This window comes from Eleginops maclovinus, chromosome 18 (assembly GCF_036324505.1).
Source record: "Eleginops maclovinus isolate JMC-PN-2008 ecotype Puerto Natales chromosome 18, JC_Emac_rtc_rv5, whole genome shotgun sequence".
Classification (NCBI taxonomy): Eukaryota; Metazoa; Chordata; class Actinopteri; order Perciformes; family Eleginopidae; genus Eleginops; species Eleginops maclovinus.
This window is the reverse complement of record NC_086366.1, coordinates 26,901-45,800: the sequence shown is the minus strand read 5'-3', so window position 1 is coordinate 45,800 and position 18,900 is coordinate 26,901. Positions and strand designations below refer to the sequence as shown.

General features: G+C 41.9%; 1 protein-coding gene across 1 annotated transcript; it reads right to left on the bottom strand.

Moving 5' to 3' along the window:
- Positions 1 to 851: 851 nt before the first annotated feature.
- LOC134879760 (oocyte zinc finger protein XlCOF6-like) lies at positions 852 to 18,673 on the bottom strand. The gene is made up of 6 exons (XM_063906259.1): positions 18,443 to 18,673; positions 5,658 to 5,841; positions 3,475 to 3,923; positions 3,174 to 3,222; positions 2,092 to 2,854; positions 852 to 1,818 (listed from the first exon to the last, which is right to left on the bottom strand). The coding sequence occupies exons 1-6, from the start codon at positions 18,539 to 18,541 to the stop codon at positions 1,047 to 1,049; spliced, it is 2,316 nt and encodes a 771-aa protein (XP_063762329.1). The 5' UTR covers positions 18,542 to 18,673; the 3' UTR covers positions 852 to 1,046.
- Between the last annotated feature and the right edge of the window lie 227 nt (positions 18,674 to 18,900).

Here is an 18,900-nt window from a genome sequence, read left to right as displayed (position 1 = left end):
GGGCAGCTATCGTGCAGCGCCCAGGAAGCAATGGGGAGGGGGGATTGGAGGTGTCCGGTGCCTTGCTCAAGGGCACCACGGCAGGGCCTAGGAGGGGAACTGGGACCTCTCCAAGTAGCAGTCCACTTTCCATATTTCAAGTCTGTTTGGGGACTTGAACCGGCAACCCTACGATTCCCAGTCCAAGCCCCTACTGACTGAGCCACTGCTGGACAATGATTTAAATTCTCTGACTTTCTTTCTGCCTCAGCAGCACAGTTATTCACCATGGCCAGAAACACCAAGAACTTAGTCTTGTCCTTACACAAACAATGATCCTCTTCACTCCTACCTGCTGTACACTCCCCTGTTTCCAAGACTCTTCGCTTTCTTTGGTTCTTTCTCTTCATGTATTGTTTTCTTGGCCCTATTCTTTATTATTTTAATCTCACTTTGTCTCTTTGGACAATCATCTCCATGCATCATGATTCCTCCCGCACTGACTACACTCTCACAGTTTCTACCGCTGCACAACTCATCCCCACACTTGCCACAAATCCCCAAAGAGTGTCTGCAGACCAGCGAGCTGTGACCAAACTTCCAGCACCGTCTGCAGTATATTGGCTTGGGAACAAACGTCCTCACTGGGTAACTGATGTGGTCCAGGAACATTTTGTAGAATATCAGTATTGAAGTGTAGCATGACCGATCGTGGTTGAGATCTTCCTCCATCACTCATCCTGCACGTTATGTGGCTGTCTAAAACTCTGTCACAAGTAATATCATTATAGACAAACTGCTTGTGGAGAGAGGCAGATTAATTCAGTTATTATTATAACATAGTTTGTGGAGAGAGGCAGGCAGTGTACACATCTGGTTTCAGATTTTATTTTCTACACAGAATAATGATCATAAAAAACTACAAACTATATCTGTTCTTTGTTTCCATCATAAAGTCTGGTTTTCATATAAAAAATAAAGGAGAAAGTGTTGAGACAGAGATGGTAAGATAGGCTAGCTGTTGAAGCCCTCGCCCCAGGAGAAGCCGTCCTTATGCTAACCCTAGACTAGTTGGGGAAGCCCTCACTCCAAGGAAATCCGTCCTTCGGTTTGCGGCGCCGCCCCCCCTGGAGTTCATCTCCACAGCGGTGCTTCTTTAGCTGCCGTGAGTCAGAGAAACCGAGTCCGCAGCGCTGGCAGGAGTACAGCTTCACGCCGGTATGGATCTGCATGTGAGACTTCAGCTGGTTGGACTGCCTGAACTTCCTGCTGCAGACGCCGCACTCGTACGGCTTCTCTCCGCTGTGAACCAGAAGGTGACGATGGTAGTTCTGCGGGGTCCGGAACTCCTTCCCGCACTGCTGGCACTGGTGCGGCTTAACACCTGTGTGCAGCAACTCGTGCTGCTTCAACTGCGACTGCAGCAGGAAGCCTTTGCTGCATACAGCGCAGATGTGAGGCCGCTCGCCGCTGTGCGTCCTCAGGTGGTACAGGTACAGGTGTCTCAGGTGGAAGGTCTTCCCGCAGGTGTCACAGCTGAATTCCTTGTTCTCGGCGTGGCTCTTCTCATGAGTCCTGAGTGTGGCGGCGCTGCTGAAGCTCTTCAGACAGACTTTACAGACGAATGGTTTCTCAGCCGCCGGATGCCGCCTCCCTGCCGCACTGCCCCCCCGACGATCCTTATCCACGTGGACCAGCTGCTGGTGCTTCTGCAGCTGGCAGTTATAGAAGAAGGTCTTTCCACACAGGTCACACATGAAGGGCTTCTCTACGCCATGGACAAGCATGTGGGTCTTCAGGGCCCATGTTCCAGAAAAACCTTCTCCACACTTCTCACACCTGAGACAGGACGTCAGGACACAGACAGGAAGTCAGGACACAGACAGGAAGTCAGGAGAAAATCAGGAAGTCAGGAGACAAACAGGAAGTCATGAGAAACACAGAAAATCAGGAAACAATCAGGAAGTCAGAAGACATACAGGAAGTCTGGAAACAATCAAGAAGTCAGGAGACAAACAGGAAGTCAAGAGAGACACAGAAAGTCTGGAAACAATCAGGAAGTCCGAAGACAGAGAGGAAGTCAGAGACAAACAGGAAGTAGTACTGTGGTACCTGAAGGGTTTCTCCCCGTTGTGCAGGCGCAGGTGTCTCTGGAAGTTGTACTTGAGTCCGAAGCTGAGCCCGCAGGTTGGACATGTAAAGGGTTTCTCTCCGGTGTGAACCAGGCGGTGCTGCAGCAGACCCATCCTGCACTTGAAGGCCTTGTCGCACTCGAGGCACTTGTACGGCCGCTCTTCTGAATGCGACCTCTTGTGGACGCGCAGGTTGCTGGCAGTGGAGAAGCTCTTCCCGCAGGTGGCGCAGGAGTAGGGTCGGGCGCCGCTGTGCACCGTCTGATGCTCGCGAAGACTCTTCTTCCTGGTGAAGCCTTTTCCACAGACATCGCACATGAAGGGCTTGACGGCAGCATGCGAGACTTGGTGGTATCGCAGCGATGCGGCTGAGGTGAAGCTGCGCGGACAGATGCCACATTGCAGCAGCTCCTGCCGGTGCTGTGACGCCTGGTGAGCGCGCAGCTGCCGAGGCAGCCGGAACTTCCTGCCGCAGGGGTAGCAGTGCAGCAGCTTCTCCGGGTCGCTCTCCTGCGCCGCCTGCAGCTCGTGGCTCTGCTCGTGTTTTTGCAGACTGCGGGCTTTGTAGAAGCCTTTATCACAGGAGCTGCAGGGGAACGGCTTCAGGTGGCAGGAAACATGCTTCTTCAGCTGGTGCTGCTGGTGGAAGCCTTTGTTACACAACTCACAGAAAAACCTCTTCTCCTTGTACAGCTCCCGCCTCTTCCTCCTGTCCGTCTCCTTCTGCTGCTCCGGGCTTACCGCTGCAACACAAGGTGCAACACAACATGTTAAGGTCAGCTGCAACACAACACGTTAAATCCATACTTAAAAAATCCTGACTAAATCTGAAGTTGATGGGATGAAAACTGTCTGAGGAGTTTGATAAAGTATGGCACACTCAATTGGTCATAAACACCGTTTGGTTTGGTGCACTACGATAGATAAGGACATTCAAAATGTCTGGCTGCTTCCAGGCGGCACTGAGAGTATTATATTTATTAAAGCTCATTATTAAGGTGTCACCTGGTTATTATTTGATTGAATTATGTAACAATAATTATATTTACTGTGAAGGCTCACCTGGTTGACTGTCAGCCTCTCCAGTCGTTTCTATCTTTATGTCAGTTTCCTGGAAAACAAACAGCAGTGACTTATTATTGAGTCTTGTGTATTTTGAAATAGGATACATTAATAATCCTCAGCATCAGCAACACCAGACATTAAAGAAATGATAATGAGTTTAAAAGAGATTTAAATATTGATGTTGTTGACCTGGTTTCACATTCAAAGCTTCAGGAAGGGGAGGGACACCCACTGGAGTCTTGTATTGTGAAAGTTCTTATAAACAGTTCTTTCTAAATGTGGACAGGGTCAGACTTACGACAACAACATTCTGGTCCTCAGTTGTCAGGTGTGTCATTGGTTCCCCTGAGGGCTCACTGATTTGCTGACCATCAGAAGTTGGAAGTGATGTAACGCCTGCAGGTGATTCTTCAGGATGTGTGGAGAACATTTCTAACACCACCTCCATCTGCAGGCCTGTCTGCAGGTCTATTTGCAGGTCTTTCTGCATCTGCATGTCAGTCTGTGTCTGCAGACCTGACTGCAGGGCTGTCTGCGTCTGCAGGTCTGTCTGCAGGTCCGTCTGCGTCTTCAGGTCCTGGGGGGCGGGGCTTGGGCCTGTGATTGGTCGAGGCAGTGGCTGGCTGACGATGACCAGAGGAACCTCAGCACTGCTTGCTTGCTGTTTGGAGGAAGAGAGGATCGCCAAGGCAAGCGCTGTAGGGTTCACTGCTGATTGATTGATGTCCAGTGAGAGGGCAGGTCCATCTATAAGAACAGCGAGACAGAAAACATGATGCAACAGGGCCTTTACTGACGTCAATCATCTATGTTACATTTTCTCATAGACTTCTATACAATCTGATGTAAGCAGAACTTTTTTCTCATAGACTTCTATATAGAATAGAATAGAATTACTTTATCGATCCCAATTTGGGAAATGTTTATGTTGCAGCAGCATCAAAACAAGGCAATATAGTTACAATACAATAAAATAAAAAATATACAGAAAATATTAACAACAACAAAATATAAAAGTCAATGACCCTCTCTCTGGTCTTGGCCAGATTCAGAAGCAGATTTCTTCCAGTCCACTCCACAAAACCCTCCACCAGCGCTCTGTACTCCTCCCCCCATCCATCCCTTAAACACCCTACCACTACAGGGTCATCAGAGAGCTCCTGCAGGTGGCATGACTCTGAGCTGTATTAAAGTCAGTGGTGTATAAGGTGAACAGGAAGGGAGACAGCAAAGTCCCGTGTGGGGCTCCTGTACTACCAACCACAACCTCAGACAGGACACTGCCCAGCCGGACACACTGTGGCCTGTCTGTGAGGTAGCTGGTGATCCAGGAGATGGTGGACCCTCATAGCCTGCAGCTGGTCCCCCAGTAGCCGGGGCTGGATGGTGTTGAATGCACCGGAGAAATCAGAGAGGGTGATTCTCACAGTGCGCCCGACCCCTCCAGGTACGAGTGAGCACGCTGCAGCAGGTAGATAACGGCATCGTCCACCCCCAGGTGAGGCTGGTAAATTGCAGAGGGTCTAGAAATGATCTCACCTGCGATCTGAGATGGGACAGGACCAGTCTCTCCATTTCACATACTGAGTGAGTATAGGTAGAGTTTTGTCCAGTTTAGCCTGGTTACAGTCCCCAGGAATGGGGATGAAAGCATTTGGGTGTAGTGTTTGGAGTTTGGCCACAGTGGAGTGGATGACGTCACCAGCCACCTCCGCATCAGCTGATGGAGGAATGTAAACAACAACAACAACAACAACAACAACAACAACAACAACAACGGTGCAGTGAAACTCTCGGGGCAGGTAGTGAGGACGCAATCCAGCAGCTCACAGCTCAATGTCCGGGCTACAGAAACGCTCCTTCACGGAAACATGTCCAGGATTACACCGTCATTCATTCTCATACAGAGCAATCCCTCCTCTTGTCTTCCTACCGCTCAGAGTAGCGTCCCTGTCTGCCCGAACGCTTGTGATGCTGGGGAGAGCCGTGCTGTTATCTGGGGTATGCGGGTGCAGCCACGTCTCCGTAAAACACAAGGCTGCTCTCACGGTACTCCCACTGGGTCTTTGTCAGCACGCCGAGCTCCTCCATCTTATTTGCCAGTGATCTCACGTTCCCCATTACTATCGCTGGCACGGAAGGCTTGTACCTCCTCTTGTTCTTCGTCTTCGTCGCTCCTTTGAGCGTGGCTTTCCGTAACAAAAAGTGCAGAAAGTAACAGAAGAATGGCTATAAAATGTTCGAAACAGAATGTGAGCATAGCTGTTAAAAAGTTAAATAAATACGTGAAAGAAAAAAAGTGAAATAAAAGAATAAAAGTAGTAAAAAACAGAATATATCAATAAACACAGGGAGCTGCTGCAACAGGCTGCCACCTAGCACGGCACCAACAGCGGAATAATCTGAGGAAACCAATCTACAGAGAAGCTGAACTTTTTTCTCATAGACTTCTATACAATATATAACCGTTGATCTCCTCACCTGATGGTTTGATCTTATAAACCGTCTTCTCGCCCTTTGATCTCAGGTCAGACTCCAGATGATGCACTTTGTCCTTCAGAGTTTTGTTTTCTGTCTCCAGGCTGATGTAGAGCTCTCTGAAGACTCGGCTGATTTTACGCAGCGCCTCTCTGGTCATCAGCTGGAGGACGGCAGTCAGCTGATCCTGCAGGAACACAGGGTAAACACACAGGAAGTAAAGAACTGAGCTGTTGTATTCTCTGACATCCACCATACTCCATAGATCAACACACCATTACATACATGTGTCTCCTACTGAGTACATTTACTCAAGTAATGTACTTTAATTTAGTGGTACTTCCAGTATTTCGATTTTTCTCCTGATTTACACTTCTACCTCACAAAAATTAAGTACGTTTTATGGTATGATTAGTACTTTAACTTGCAGTACGTTTAGACCGTGGTATTATTAGTGCTTTAACTTGCAGTACGTTTAGACCGTGGTATTATTAGTACTTTAACTTGCAGTACGTTTAGACCGTGGTATTATTAGTGCTTTAACTTGCAGTACGTTTAGACCGTGGTATTATTAGTGCTTTAACTTGCAGTACGTTTAGACCGTGGTATTATTAGTGCTTTAACTTGCAGTACGTTTAGACCGTGGTATTATTAGTACTTTAACTTGCAGTACGTTTAGACCGTGGTATTATTAGTACTTTAACTTGCAGTACGTTTAGACCGTGGTATGATTAGTACTTTAACTTGCAGTACGTTTAGACCGTGGTATGATTAGTACTTTAACTTGCAGTACGTTTAGACCGTGGTATTATTAGTGCTTTAACTTGCAGTACGTTTAGACCGTGGTATTATTAGTACTTTAACTTGCAGTACGTTTAGACCGTGGTATTATTAGTACTTTAACTTGCAGTACGTTTAGACCGTGGTATTATTAGTACTTTAACTTGCAGTACGTTTAGACCGTGGTATTATTAGTACTTTAACTTGCAGTACGTTTAGACCGTGGTATTATTAGTGCTTTAACTTGCAGTACGTTTAGACCGTGGTATTATTAGTGCTTTAACTTGCAGTACGTTTAGACCGTGGTATTATTAGTACTTTAACTTGCGGTACGTTTAGACCGTGGTATTATTAGTACTTTAACTTGCAGTACGTTTAGACCGTGGTATGATTAGTACTTTAACTTGCAGTACGTTTAGACCGTGGTATTATTAGTGCTTTAACTTGCAGTACGTTTAGACCGTGGTATGATTAGTACTTTAACTTGCAGTACGTTTAGACCGTGGTATTATTAGTACTTTAACTTGCAGTACGTTTAGACCGTGGTATGATTAGTACTTTAACTTGCAGTACGTTTAGACCGTGGTATTATTAGTGCTTTAACTTGCAGTACGTTTAGACCGTGGTATTATTAGTACTTTAACTTGCAGTACGTTTAGACCGTGGTATTATTAGTACTTTAACTTGCAGTACGTTTAGACCGTGGTATTATTAGTGCTTTAACTTGCAGTACGTTTAGACCGTGGTATTATTAGTACTTTAACTTGCAGTACGTTTAGACCGTGGTATTATTAGTACTTTAACTTGCAGTACGTTTAGACCGTGGTATTATTAGTGCTTTAACTTGCAGTACGTTTAGACCGTGGTATTATTAGTGCTTTAACTTGCAGTACGTTTAGACCGTGGTATTATTAGTGCTTTAACTTGCAGTACGTTTAGACCGTGGTATTATTAGTACTTTAACTTGCGGTACGTTTAGACCGTGGTATTATTAGTACTTTAACTTGCAGTACGTTTAGACCGTGGTATTATTAGTGCTTTAACTTGCAGTACGTTTAGACCGTGGTATTATTAGTACTTTAACTTGCAGTACGTTTAGACCGTGGTATTATTAGTGCTTTAACTTGCAGTACGTTTAGACCGTGGTATTATTAGTACTTTAACTTGCAGTACGTTTAGACCGTGGTATTATTAGTACTTTAACTTGCAGTACGTTTAGACCGTGGTATTATTAGTACTTTAACTTGCAGTACGTTTAGACCGTGGTATTATTAGTACTTTAACTTGCAGTACGTTTAGACCGTGGTATTATTAGTGCTTTAACTTGCAGTACGTTTAGACCGTGGTATTATTAGTACTTTAACTTGCAGTACGTTTAGACCGTGGTATTATTAGTGCTTTAACTTGCAGTACGTTTAGACCGTGGTATTATTAGTACTTTAACTTGCAGTACGTTTAGACCGTGGTATTATTAGTGCTTTAACTTGCAGTACGTTTAGACCGTGGTATTATTAGTACTTTAACTTGCAGTACGTTTAGACCGTGGTATTATTAGTACTTTAACTTGCAGTACGTTTAGACCGTGGTATTATTAGTACTTTAACTTGCAGTACGTTTAGACCGTGGTATTATTAGTACTTTAACTTGCAGTACGTTTAGACCGTGGTATTATTAGTACTTTAACTTGCAGTACGTTTAGACCGTGGTATTATTAGTACTTTAACTTGCAGTACGTTTAGACCGTGGTATTATTAGTGCTTTAACTTGCAGTACGTTTAGACCGTGGTATTATTAGTGCTTTAACTTGCGGTACGTTTAGACCGTGGTATTATTAGTGCTTTAACTTGCAGTACGTTTAGACCGTGGTATTATTAGTGCTTTAACTTGCGGTACGTTTAGACCGTGGTATTATTAGTGCTTTAACTTGCAGTACGTTTAGACCGTGGTATTATTAGTGCTTTAACTTGCAGTACGTTTAGACCGTGGTATGATTAGTGCTTTAACTTGCAGTACGTTTAGACCGTGGTATTATTAGTGCTTTAACTTGCAGTACGTTTAGACCGTGGTATTATTAGTACTTTAACTTGCGGTACGTTTAGACCGTGGTATTATTAGTACTTTAACTTGCAGTACGTTTAGACCGTGGTATTATTAGTGCTTTAACTTGCAGTACGTTTAGACCGTGGTATTATTAGTGCTTTAACTTGCAGTACGTTTAGACCGTGGTATGATTAGTGCTTTAACTTGCAGTACGTTTAGACCGTGGTATGATTAGTGCTTTAACTTGCAGTACGTTTAGACCGTGGTATTATTAGTACTTTAACTTGCAGTACGTTTAGACCGTGGTATTATTAGTACTTTAACTTGCGGTACGTTTAGACCGTGGTATTATTAGTGCTTTAACTTGCAGTACGTTTAGACCGTGGTATTATTAGTGCTTTAACTTGCAGTACGTTTAGACCGTGGTATGATTAGTGCTTTAACTTGCAGTACGTTTAGACCGTGGTATGATTAGTGCTTTAACTTGCAGTACGTTTAGACCGTGGTATTATTAGTACTTTAACTTGCAGTACGTTTAGACCGTGGTATTATTAGTACTTTAACTTGCAGTACGTTTAGACCGTGGTATTATTAGTACTTTAACTTGCAGTACGTTTAGACCGTGGTATTATTAGTGCTTTAACTTGCAGTACGTTTAGACCGTGGTATTATTAGTGCTTTAACTTGCAGTACGTTTAGACCGTGGTATTATTAGTACTTTAACTTGCAGTACGTTTAGACCGTGGTATTATTAGTGCTTTAACTTGCAGTACGTTTAGACCGTGGTATTATTAGTACTTTAACTTGCAGTACGTTTAGACCGTGGTATTATTAGTACTTTAACTTGCAGTACGTTTAGACCGTGGTATGATTAGTGCTTTAACTTGCAGTACGTTTAGACCGTGGTATTATTAGTACTTTAACTTGCAGTACGTTTAGACCGTGGTATTATTAGTGCTTTAACTTGCAGTACGTTTAGACCGTGGTATTATTAGTACTTTAACTTGCAGTACGTTTAGACCGTGGTATTATTAGTACTTTAACTTGCAGTACGTTTAGACCGTGGTATTATTAGTGCTTTAACTTGCAGTACGTTTAGACCGTGGTATTATTAGTGCTTTAACTTGCAGTACGTTTAGACCGTGGTATTATTAGTACTTTAACTTGCAGTATGTTTAGACCGTGGTATTATTAGTACTTTAACTTGCAGTACGTTTAGACCGTGGTATTATTAGTACTTTAACTTGCAGTACGTTTAGACCGTGGTATTATTAGTACTTTAACTTGCAGTACGTTTAGACCGTGGTATTATTAGTACTTTAACTTGCGGTACGTTTAGACCGTGGTATTATTAGTGCTTTAACTTGCAGTACGTTTAGACCGTGGTATGATTAGTGCTTTAACTTGCAGTACGTTTAGACCGTGGTATTATTAGTACTTTAACTTGCAGTACGTTTAGACCGTGGTATTATTAGTGCTTTAACTTGCAGTACGTTTAGACCGTGGTATTATTAGTACTTTAACTTGCAGTACGTTTAGACCGTGGTATGATTAGTGCTTTAACTTGCAGTACGTTTAGACCGTGGTATTATTAGTGCTTTAACTTGCGGTACGTTTAGACCGTGGTATTATTAGTGCTTTAACTTGCAGTACGTTTAGACCGTGGTATTATTAGTACTTTAACTTGCAGTACGTTTAGACCGTGGTATTATTAGTACTTTAACTTGCAGTACGTTTAGACCGTGGTATTATTAGTACTTTAACTTGCAGTACGTTTAGACCGTGGTATGATTAGTGCTTTAACTTGCAGTACGTTTAGACCGTGGTATTATTAGTGCTTTAACTTGCGGTACGTTTAGACCGTGGTATTATTAGTGCTTTAACTTGCGGTACGTTTAGACCGTGGTATTATTAGTACTTTAACTTGCAGTACGTTTAGACCGTGGTATGATTAGTGCTTTAACTTGCAGTACGTTTAGACCGTGGTATTATTAGTGCTTTAACTTGCAGTACGTTTAGACCGTGGTATTATTAGTTGCTTTAACTTGCAGTACGTTTAGACCGTGGTATTATTAGTACTTTAACTTGCAGTACGTTTAGACCGTGGTATTATTAGTACTTTAACTTGCAGTACGTTTAGACCGTGGTATTATTAGTACTTTAACTTGCAGTACGTTTAGACCGTGGTATTATTAGTGCTTTAACTTGCGGTACGTTTAGACCGTGGTATTATTAGTGCTTTAACTTGCAGTACGTTTAGACCGTGGAATTATTAGTACTTTAACTTGCAGTACGTTTAGACCGTGGAATTATTAGTACTTTAACTTGCAGTACGTTTAGACCGTGGTATTATTAGTACTTTAACTTGCAGTACGTTTAGACCGTGGTATTATTAGTACTTTAACTTGCAGTACGTTTAGACCGTGGTATTATTAGTACTTTAACTTGCAGTACGTTTAGACCGTGGTATTATTAGTACTTTAACTTGCAGTACGTTTAGACCGTGGTATTATTAGTGCTTTAACTTGCAGTACGTTTAGACCGTGGAATTATTAGTACTTTAACTTGCAGTACGTTTAGACCGTGGTATTATTAGTACTTTAACTTGCAGTACGTTTAGACCGTGGTATTATTAGTACTTTAACTTGCAGTACGTTTAGACCGTGGTATTATTAGTACTTTAACTTGCAGTACGTTTAGACCGTGGTATTATTAGTGCTTTAACTTGCAGTACGTTTAGACCGTGGTATTATTAGTGCTTTAACTTGCGGTACGTTTAGACCGTGGTATTATTAGTACTTTAACTTGCAGTACGTTTAGACCGTGGTATTATTAGTGCTTTAACTTGCGGTACGTTTAGACCGTGGTATTATTAGTACTTTAACTTGCAGTACGTTTAGACCGTGGTATTATTAGTGCTTTAACTTGCAGTACGTTTAGACCGTGGTATTATTAGTGCTTTAACTTGCAGTACGTTTAGACCGTGGTATTATTAGTACTTTAACTTGCAGTACGTTTAGACCGTGGTATTATTAGTACTTTAACTTGCAGTACGTTTAGACCGTGGTATTATTAGTACTTTAACTTGCAGTACGTTTAGACCGTGGTATTATTAGTACTTTAACTTGCAGTACGTTTAGACCGTGGTATTATTAGTGCTTTAACTTGCAGTACGTTTAGACCGTGGTATTATTAGTGCTTTAACTTGCAGTACGTTTAGACCGTGGTATGATTAGTGCTTTAACTTGCAGTACGTTTAGACCGTGGTATTATTAGTGCTTTAACTTGCAGTACGTTTAGACCGTGGTATTATTAGTACTTTAACTTGCAGTACGTTTAGACCGTGGTATTATTAGTGCTTTAACTTGCAGTACGTTTAGACCGTGGTATTATTAGTGCTTTAACTTGCAGTACGTTTAGACCGTGGTATTATTAGTACTTTAACTTGCAGTACGTTTAGACCGTGGTATTATTAGTACTTTAACTTGCAGTACGTTTAGACCGTGGTATTATTAGTGCTTTAACTTGCAGTACGTTTAGACCGTGGTATTATTAGTGCTTTAACTTGCAGTACGTTTAGACCGTGGTATTATTAGTGCTTTAACTTGCAGTACGTTTAGACCGTGGTATTATTAGTGCTTTAACTTGCAGTACGTTTAGACCGTGGTATGATTAGTACTTTAACTTGCAGTACGTTTAGACCGTGGTATTATTAGTGCTTTAACTTGCAGTACGTTTAGACCGTGGTATTATTAGTACTTTAACTTGCAGTACGTTTAGACCGTGGTATTATTAGTACTTTAACTTGCAGTACGTTTAGACCGTGGTATTATTAGTGCTTTAACTTGCAGTACGTTTAGACCGTGGTATTATTAGTACTTTAACTTGCAGTACGTTTAGACCGTGGTATTATTAGTACTTTAACTTGCAGTACGTTTAGACCGTGGTATTATTAGTACTTTAACTTGCAGTACGTTTAGACCGTGGTATTATTAGTACTTTAACTTGCAGTACGTTTAGACCGTGGTATTATTAGTGCTTTAACTTGCAGTACGTTTAGACCGTGGTATTATTAGTACTTTAACTTGCAGTACGTTTAGACCGTGGTATTATTAGTACTTTAACTTGCAGTACGTTTAGACCGTGGTATTATTAGTGCTTTAACTTGCAGTACGTTTAGACCGTGGTATTATTAGTACTTTAACTTGCAGTACGTTTAGACCGTGGTATTATTAGTACTTTAACTTGCAGTACGTTTAGACCGTGGTATTATTAGTGCTTTAACTTGCAGTACGTTTAGACCGTGGTATTATTAGTACTTTAACTTGCAGTACGTTTAGACCGTGGTATTATTAGTACTTTAACTTGCAGTACGTTTAGACCGTGGTATTATTAGTACTTTAACTTGCAGTACGTTTAGACCGTGGTATTATTAGTGCTTTAACTTGCAGTACGTTTAGACCGTGGTATTATTAGTGCTTTAACTTGCAGTACGTTTAGACCGTGGTATTATTAGTACTTTAACTTGCAGTACGTTTAGACCGTGGTATTATTAGTACTTTAACTTGCAGTACGTTTAGACCGTGGTATTATTAGTGCTTTAACTTGCAGTACGTTTAGACCGTGGTATTATTAGTACTTTAACTTGCAGTACGTTTAGACCGTGGTATTATTAGTGCTTTAACTTGCAGTACGTTTAGACCGTGGTATTATTAGTGCTTTAACTTGCAGTACGTTTAGACCGTGGTATTATTAGTACTTTAACTTGCAGTACGTTTAGACCGTGGTATTATTAGTGCTTTAACTTGCAGTACGTTTAGACCGTGGTATTATTAGTACTTTAACTTGCAGTACGTTTAGACCGTGGTATTATTAGTACTTTAACTTGCAGTACGTTTAGACCGTGGTATTATTAGTGCTTTAACTTGCAGTACGTTTAGACCGTGGTATTATTAGTACTTTAACTTGCAGTACGTTTAGACCGTGGTATTATTAGTACTTTAACTTGCAGTACGTTTAGACCGTGGTATTATTAGTACTTTAACTTGCAGTACGTTTAGACCGTGGTATTATTAGTACTTTAACTTGCAGTACGTTTAGACCGTGGTATTATTAGTGCTTTAACTTGCAGTACGTTTAGACCGTGGTATTATTAGTACTTTAACTTGCAGTACGTTTAGACCGTGGTATTATTAGTGCTTTAACTTGCAGTACGTTTAGACCGTGGTATTATTAGTGCTTTAACTTGCAGTACGTTTAGACCGTGGTATTATTAGTACTTTAACTTGCAGTACGTTTAGACCGTGGTATTATTAGTACTTTAACTTGCAGTACGTTTAGACCGTGGTATTATTAGTGCTTTAACTTGCAGTACGTTTAGACCGTGGTATTATTAGTACTTTAACTTGCAGTACGTTTAGACCGTGGTATTATTAGTGCTTTAACTTGCAGTACGTTTAGACCGTGGTATTATTAGTACTTTAACTTGCAGTACGTTTAGACCGTGGTATTATTAGTGCTTTAACTTGCAGTACGTTTAGACCGTGGTATTATTAGTACTTTAACTTGCAGTACGTTTAGACCGTGGTATTATTAGTGCTTTAACTTGCAGTACGTTTAGACCGTGGTATTATTAGTACTTTAACTTGCAGTACGTTTAGACCGTGGTATTATTAGTACTTTAACTTGCAGTACGTTTAGACCGTGGTATTATTAGTACTTTAACTTGCAGTACGTTTAGACCGTGGTATTATTAGTACTTTAACTTGCAGTACGTTTAGACCGTGGTATTATTAGTACTTTAACTTGCAGTACGTTTAGACCGTGGTATTATTAGTACTTTAACTTGCAGTACGTTTAGACCGTGGTATTATTAGTACTTTAACTTGCAGTACGTTTAGACCGTGGTATTATTAGTACTTTAACTTGCAGTACGTTTAGACCGTGGTATTATTAGTACTTTAACTTGCAGTACGTTTAGACCGTGGTATTATTAGTACTTTAACTTGCAGTACGTTTAGACCGTGGTATTATTAGTGCTTTAACTTGCAGTACGTTTAGACCGTGGTATTATTAGTGCTTTAACTTGCAGTACGTTTAGACCGTGGTATTATTAGTACTTTAACTTGCAGTACGTTTAGACCGTGGTATTATTAGTACTTTAACTTGCAGTACGTTTAGACCGTGGTATTATTAGTGCTTTAACTTGCGGTACGTTTAGACCGTGGTATTATTAGTGCTTTAACTTGCAGTACGTTTAGACCGTGGTATTATTAGTGCTTTAACTTGCAGTACGTTTAGACCGTGGTATTATTAGTGCTTTAACTTGCAGTACGTTTAGACCGTGGTATTATTAGTGCTTTAACTTGCAGTACGTTTAGACCGTGGTATTATTAGTACTTTAACTTGCAGTACGTTTAGACCGTGGTATTATTAGTGCTTTAACTTGCAGTACGTTTAGACCGTGGTATTATTAGTGCTTTAACTTGCAGTACGTTTAGACCGTGGTATTATTAGTGCTTTAACTTGCAGTACGTTTAGACCGTGGTATTATTAGTACTTTAACTTGCAGTACGTTTAGACCGTGGTATTATTAGTACTTTAACTTGCAGTACGTTTAGACCGTGGTATTATTAGTACTTTAACTTGCAGTACGTTTAGACCGTGGTATTATTAGTACTTTAACTTGCAGTACGTTTAGACCGTGGTATTATTAGTACTTTAACTTGCAGTACGTTTAGACCGTGGTATTATTAGTGCTTTAACTTGCAGTACGTTTAGACCGTGGTATTATTAGTACTTTAACTTGCAGTACGTTTAGACCGTGGTATTATTAGTGCTTTAACTTGCAGTACGTTTAGACCGTGGTATTATTAGTACTTTAACTTGCAGTACGTTTAGACCGTGGTATTATTAGTGCTTTAACTTGCAGTACGTTTAGACCGTGGTATTATTAGTACTTTAACTTGCAGTACGTTTAGACCGTGGTATTATTAGTGCTTTAACTTGCAGTACGTTTAGACCGTGGTATTATTAGTGCTTTAACTTGCAGTACGTTTAGACCGTGGTATTATTAGTGCTTTAACTTGCAGTACGTTTAGACCGTGGTATTATTAGTGCTTTAACTTGCAGTACGTTTAGACCGTGGTATTATTAGTGCTTTAACTTGCAGTACGTTTAGACCGTGGTATTATTAGTACTTTAACTTGCAGTACGTTTAGACCGTGGTATTATTAGTGCTTTAACTTGCAGTACGTTTAGACCGTGGTATGATTAGTACTTTAACTTGCAGTACGTTTAGACCGTGGTATTATTAGTACTTTAACTTGCAGTACGTTTAGACCGTGGTATTATTAGTGCTTTAACTTGCAGTACGTTTAGACCGTGGTATTATTAGTACTTTAACTTGCAGTACGTTTAGACCGTGGTATTATTAGTACTTTAACTTGCAGTACGTTTAGACCGTGGTATTATTAGTGCTTTAACTTGCAGTACGTTTAGACCGTGGTATTATTAGTGCTTTAACTTGCAGTACGTTTAGACCGTGGTATTATTAGTACTTTAACTTGCAGTACGTTTAGACCGTGGTATTATTAGTGCTTTAACTTGCAGTACGTTTAGACCGTGGTATTATTAGTACTTTAACTTGCAGTACGTTTAGACCGTGGTATTATTAGCGCTTTAACTTGCAGTACGTTTAGACCGTGGTATTATTAGTGCTTTAACTTGCAGTACGTTTAGACCGTGGTATTATTAGTGCTTTAACTTGCAGTACGTTTAGACCGTGGTATTATTAGTGCTTTAACTTGCGGTACGTTTAGACCGTGGTATTATTAATTTGACATGTGGGTTAAGTGCTTTACCTGAAGTATCTGTATACTTCTGTTACTTTCAGTGCTGTCTCTGTTGCCTTTTTTCCACCAAACCGGATCCAGTTCAAGATCCGATGTTTTGCTTTTCTGGTTCTAGCCTGTAGCACCTGTTGTGTTTCCACCGCTCATTGGCCGAGTGGAGCTCAAGTGGAGCTGTGTCATTGCGTCATCGTTTGCGTCATGACGTAACCGTTTACGTGCCCTCTTATGACTGATTCATATTCACTGTCTGACTGTCACACGAGCAGCTGATGCATACCCCTATTCCCCATCAGTGAATGTGTTTCAGTCTGAACTGATGCTGTTTGGCATCACAACGCTGTTCTGAAAGTGTCTCTGGCTTTAGACAGGTGATGTTAGCATAGCAAGTGAGGCTCCTCTGACTATCTTCACTGCTCTGATATCCTGTTGTGGCAGAAGCCATTTTCTACACATTTTACCGGCGTAGTTTTCCTTATGGTTTTACTTCTGATGGCAGCCTGTGTAGCCCATGTACTGATTCCATCCCATAGCTGCAATAATCAGTGTTGGGCAAGTTACTTACGAAATGTAATGCAGTACATGTTACTTACTCCTGTCTCTTTAAAGTAATAAGGAACATTACATCATCACTGTCTGAACTGTGATACGTTACACTACTCTGAGTTACTCTGAGTCCCTCTCACCAGAATAACCTCTAAAGTTTGGCTTTAAATGCTAACATGTAGTTTACTGCAGCTCAGTAATTAAAGCTCTCTATCTGGCAGTACATGCTGAACATGAGGGAAGAGCTAGAGGTTAAACTGCTGCTCCATTTCAGTGGGCTGGATAATATGTGATACCGGTACCGTGACGTCTCTGTGTGTCATTAATAACATGTTAGTGGAGCCTCTGCACGGCCCTGTGACCTGCTGGATAGGAACCAGTCTCTATGCAGCGTTAGCTCACCTGGTCATTGGTGTGTTAACGGGGATTTGGCTGACAAGCTTTCTAAAAGCCGGAGATTCCACAGAGGACAGAGGCTGCAGATCTTCAACACTCTGCCACAAGTCTCTGAAGGTCTCGGGTTCAGCAGCAGACCCAGAGAGAGTGACCGTCTGTTGCTTTGGCCTGTAGCTCTGCATCGTGAATCTGCAGCTCTGCATCGTGAGCCTGCAGCTCTGCATCGTGAATCTGCAGATCTGCATCGTGAGCCTGCAGCTCTGCATCGTGAGTCTGCAGATCTGCATCGTGAATCTGCAGCTCTGCATCGTGAATCTGCAGACCTGCATCGTGAATCTGCAGACCTGCATCGAAGGCCTGCAGCTCTGCATCGAGGGCCTGCAGCTCTGCACCGTGAGCCTGCAGCTCTGCATCGAGGGCCTGCAACTCTGCACCGTGGACCTGCAGCTCTGCACCGTGGGCCTGCAGCTCTGCATCGAGGGCCTGCAGCTCTGCACCGTGAGCCTGCAGCTCTGCATCGTGAGCCTGCAGCTCTGCATCGAGGGCCTGCAGCTCTGCATTGTGAATCTGTTCCTGCAGCCCTCTGAACCAATAGGAAACAGGCTTACTGAGTAACTATTCTCCCTGCACAATTATTTCTCTGGTGTCGGAATGTCTCTCGATGTTTGTGAATTCTTAGAAACATTTTGGGTTAAAATGTGTTGTAACTGCATTTCTGAGAATTGTAACGGGTATTATATTTCAGAAGTACTGCATTATATTGCGGCGTTACAGCAAAAAGTAAAACGTTACTGTAACTGTTACTTTTGTAACGCGTTACACCCAACACTGGCAATAATACAAAACAACAGGAGAACGTCTGCCTGCTCTTCCCAATGATCACTAACAGAGAACGGATGGTGATTAAAGTACGGTAAAAACCCAGATCTTTATCGGCTCCAGCTCCGGCTCCGGCTCCGGGTTGGTGGACAAACGGCATGTGGGACTCATGGACCTGCATGTCTAAATCACGTTTCTGTCGTCTCGCGTGAGTACAAGCCTAAAGCAAAGCCGGATGTGACGGCGGGATTTCTCTCTCTGTCCTCTCAGATTAATCCTTATCTCCAGGTTTAAACACATTTATATGATTATATAATAACATATAATAATATATGATACAGTGCAGTATCTCCTCACCCTCTCAGGACCGCCCCCCCCCACAGGATGGAGCTCACACACTGCGGACTCAAGACCCGCCTCCAGGATCAGATCCACCTGAATAACAAACAGCTCCATCTCCCGCCAGGTCCTGATCCGGTCACAGTCCGGTTCCGCTGGTTCTGACTATGCGGGACAAAGAGTCAGAGACTAAAGTTCGGATGGTGATCTGCTCTTTGTGTTCAAGATGGCGCTCTGATTACATCCGGTCTGTACACCCTTTCAGAGTAAAGTTGACATCCTTCACATCCATCACTGTGTATATCACTATTCAAACATGTCTAAAAAAGAAACCCCCACAGCTTTATATATTTATACATGTGTTTTACTGTTTTATGCCTTATCTATTTTGCATTGTTTGAGGGGCTTCAGTTCATTTCCATTTAAATTCAGAATCAGATTCAGAATCAGAAACTGTTTTATTACCTGTAGGTTTA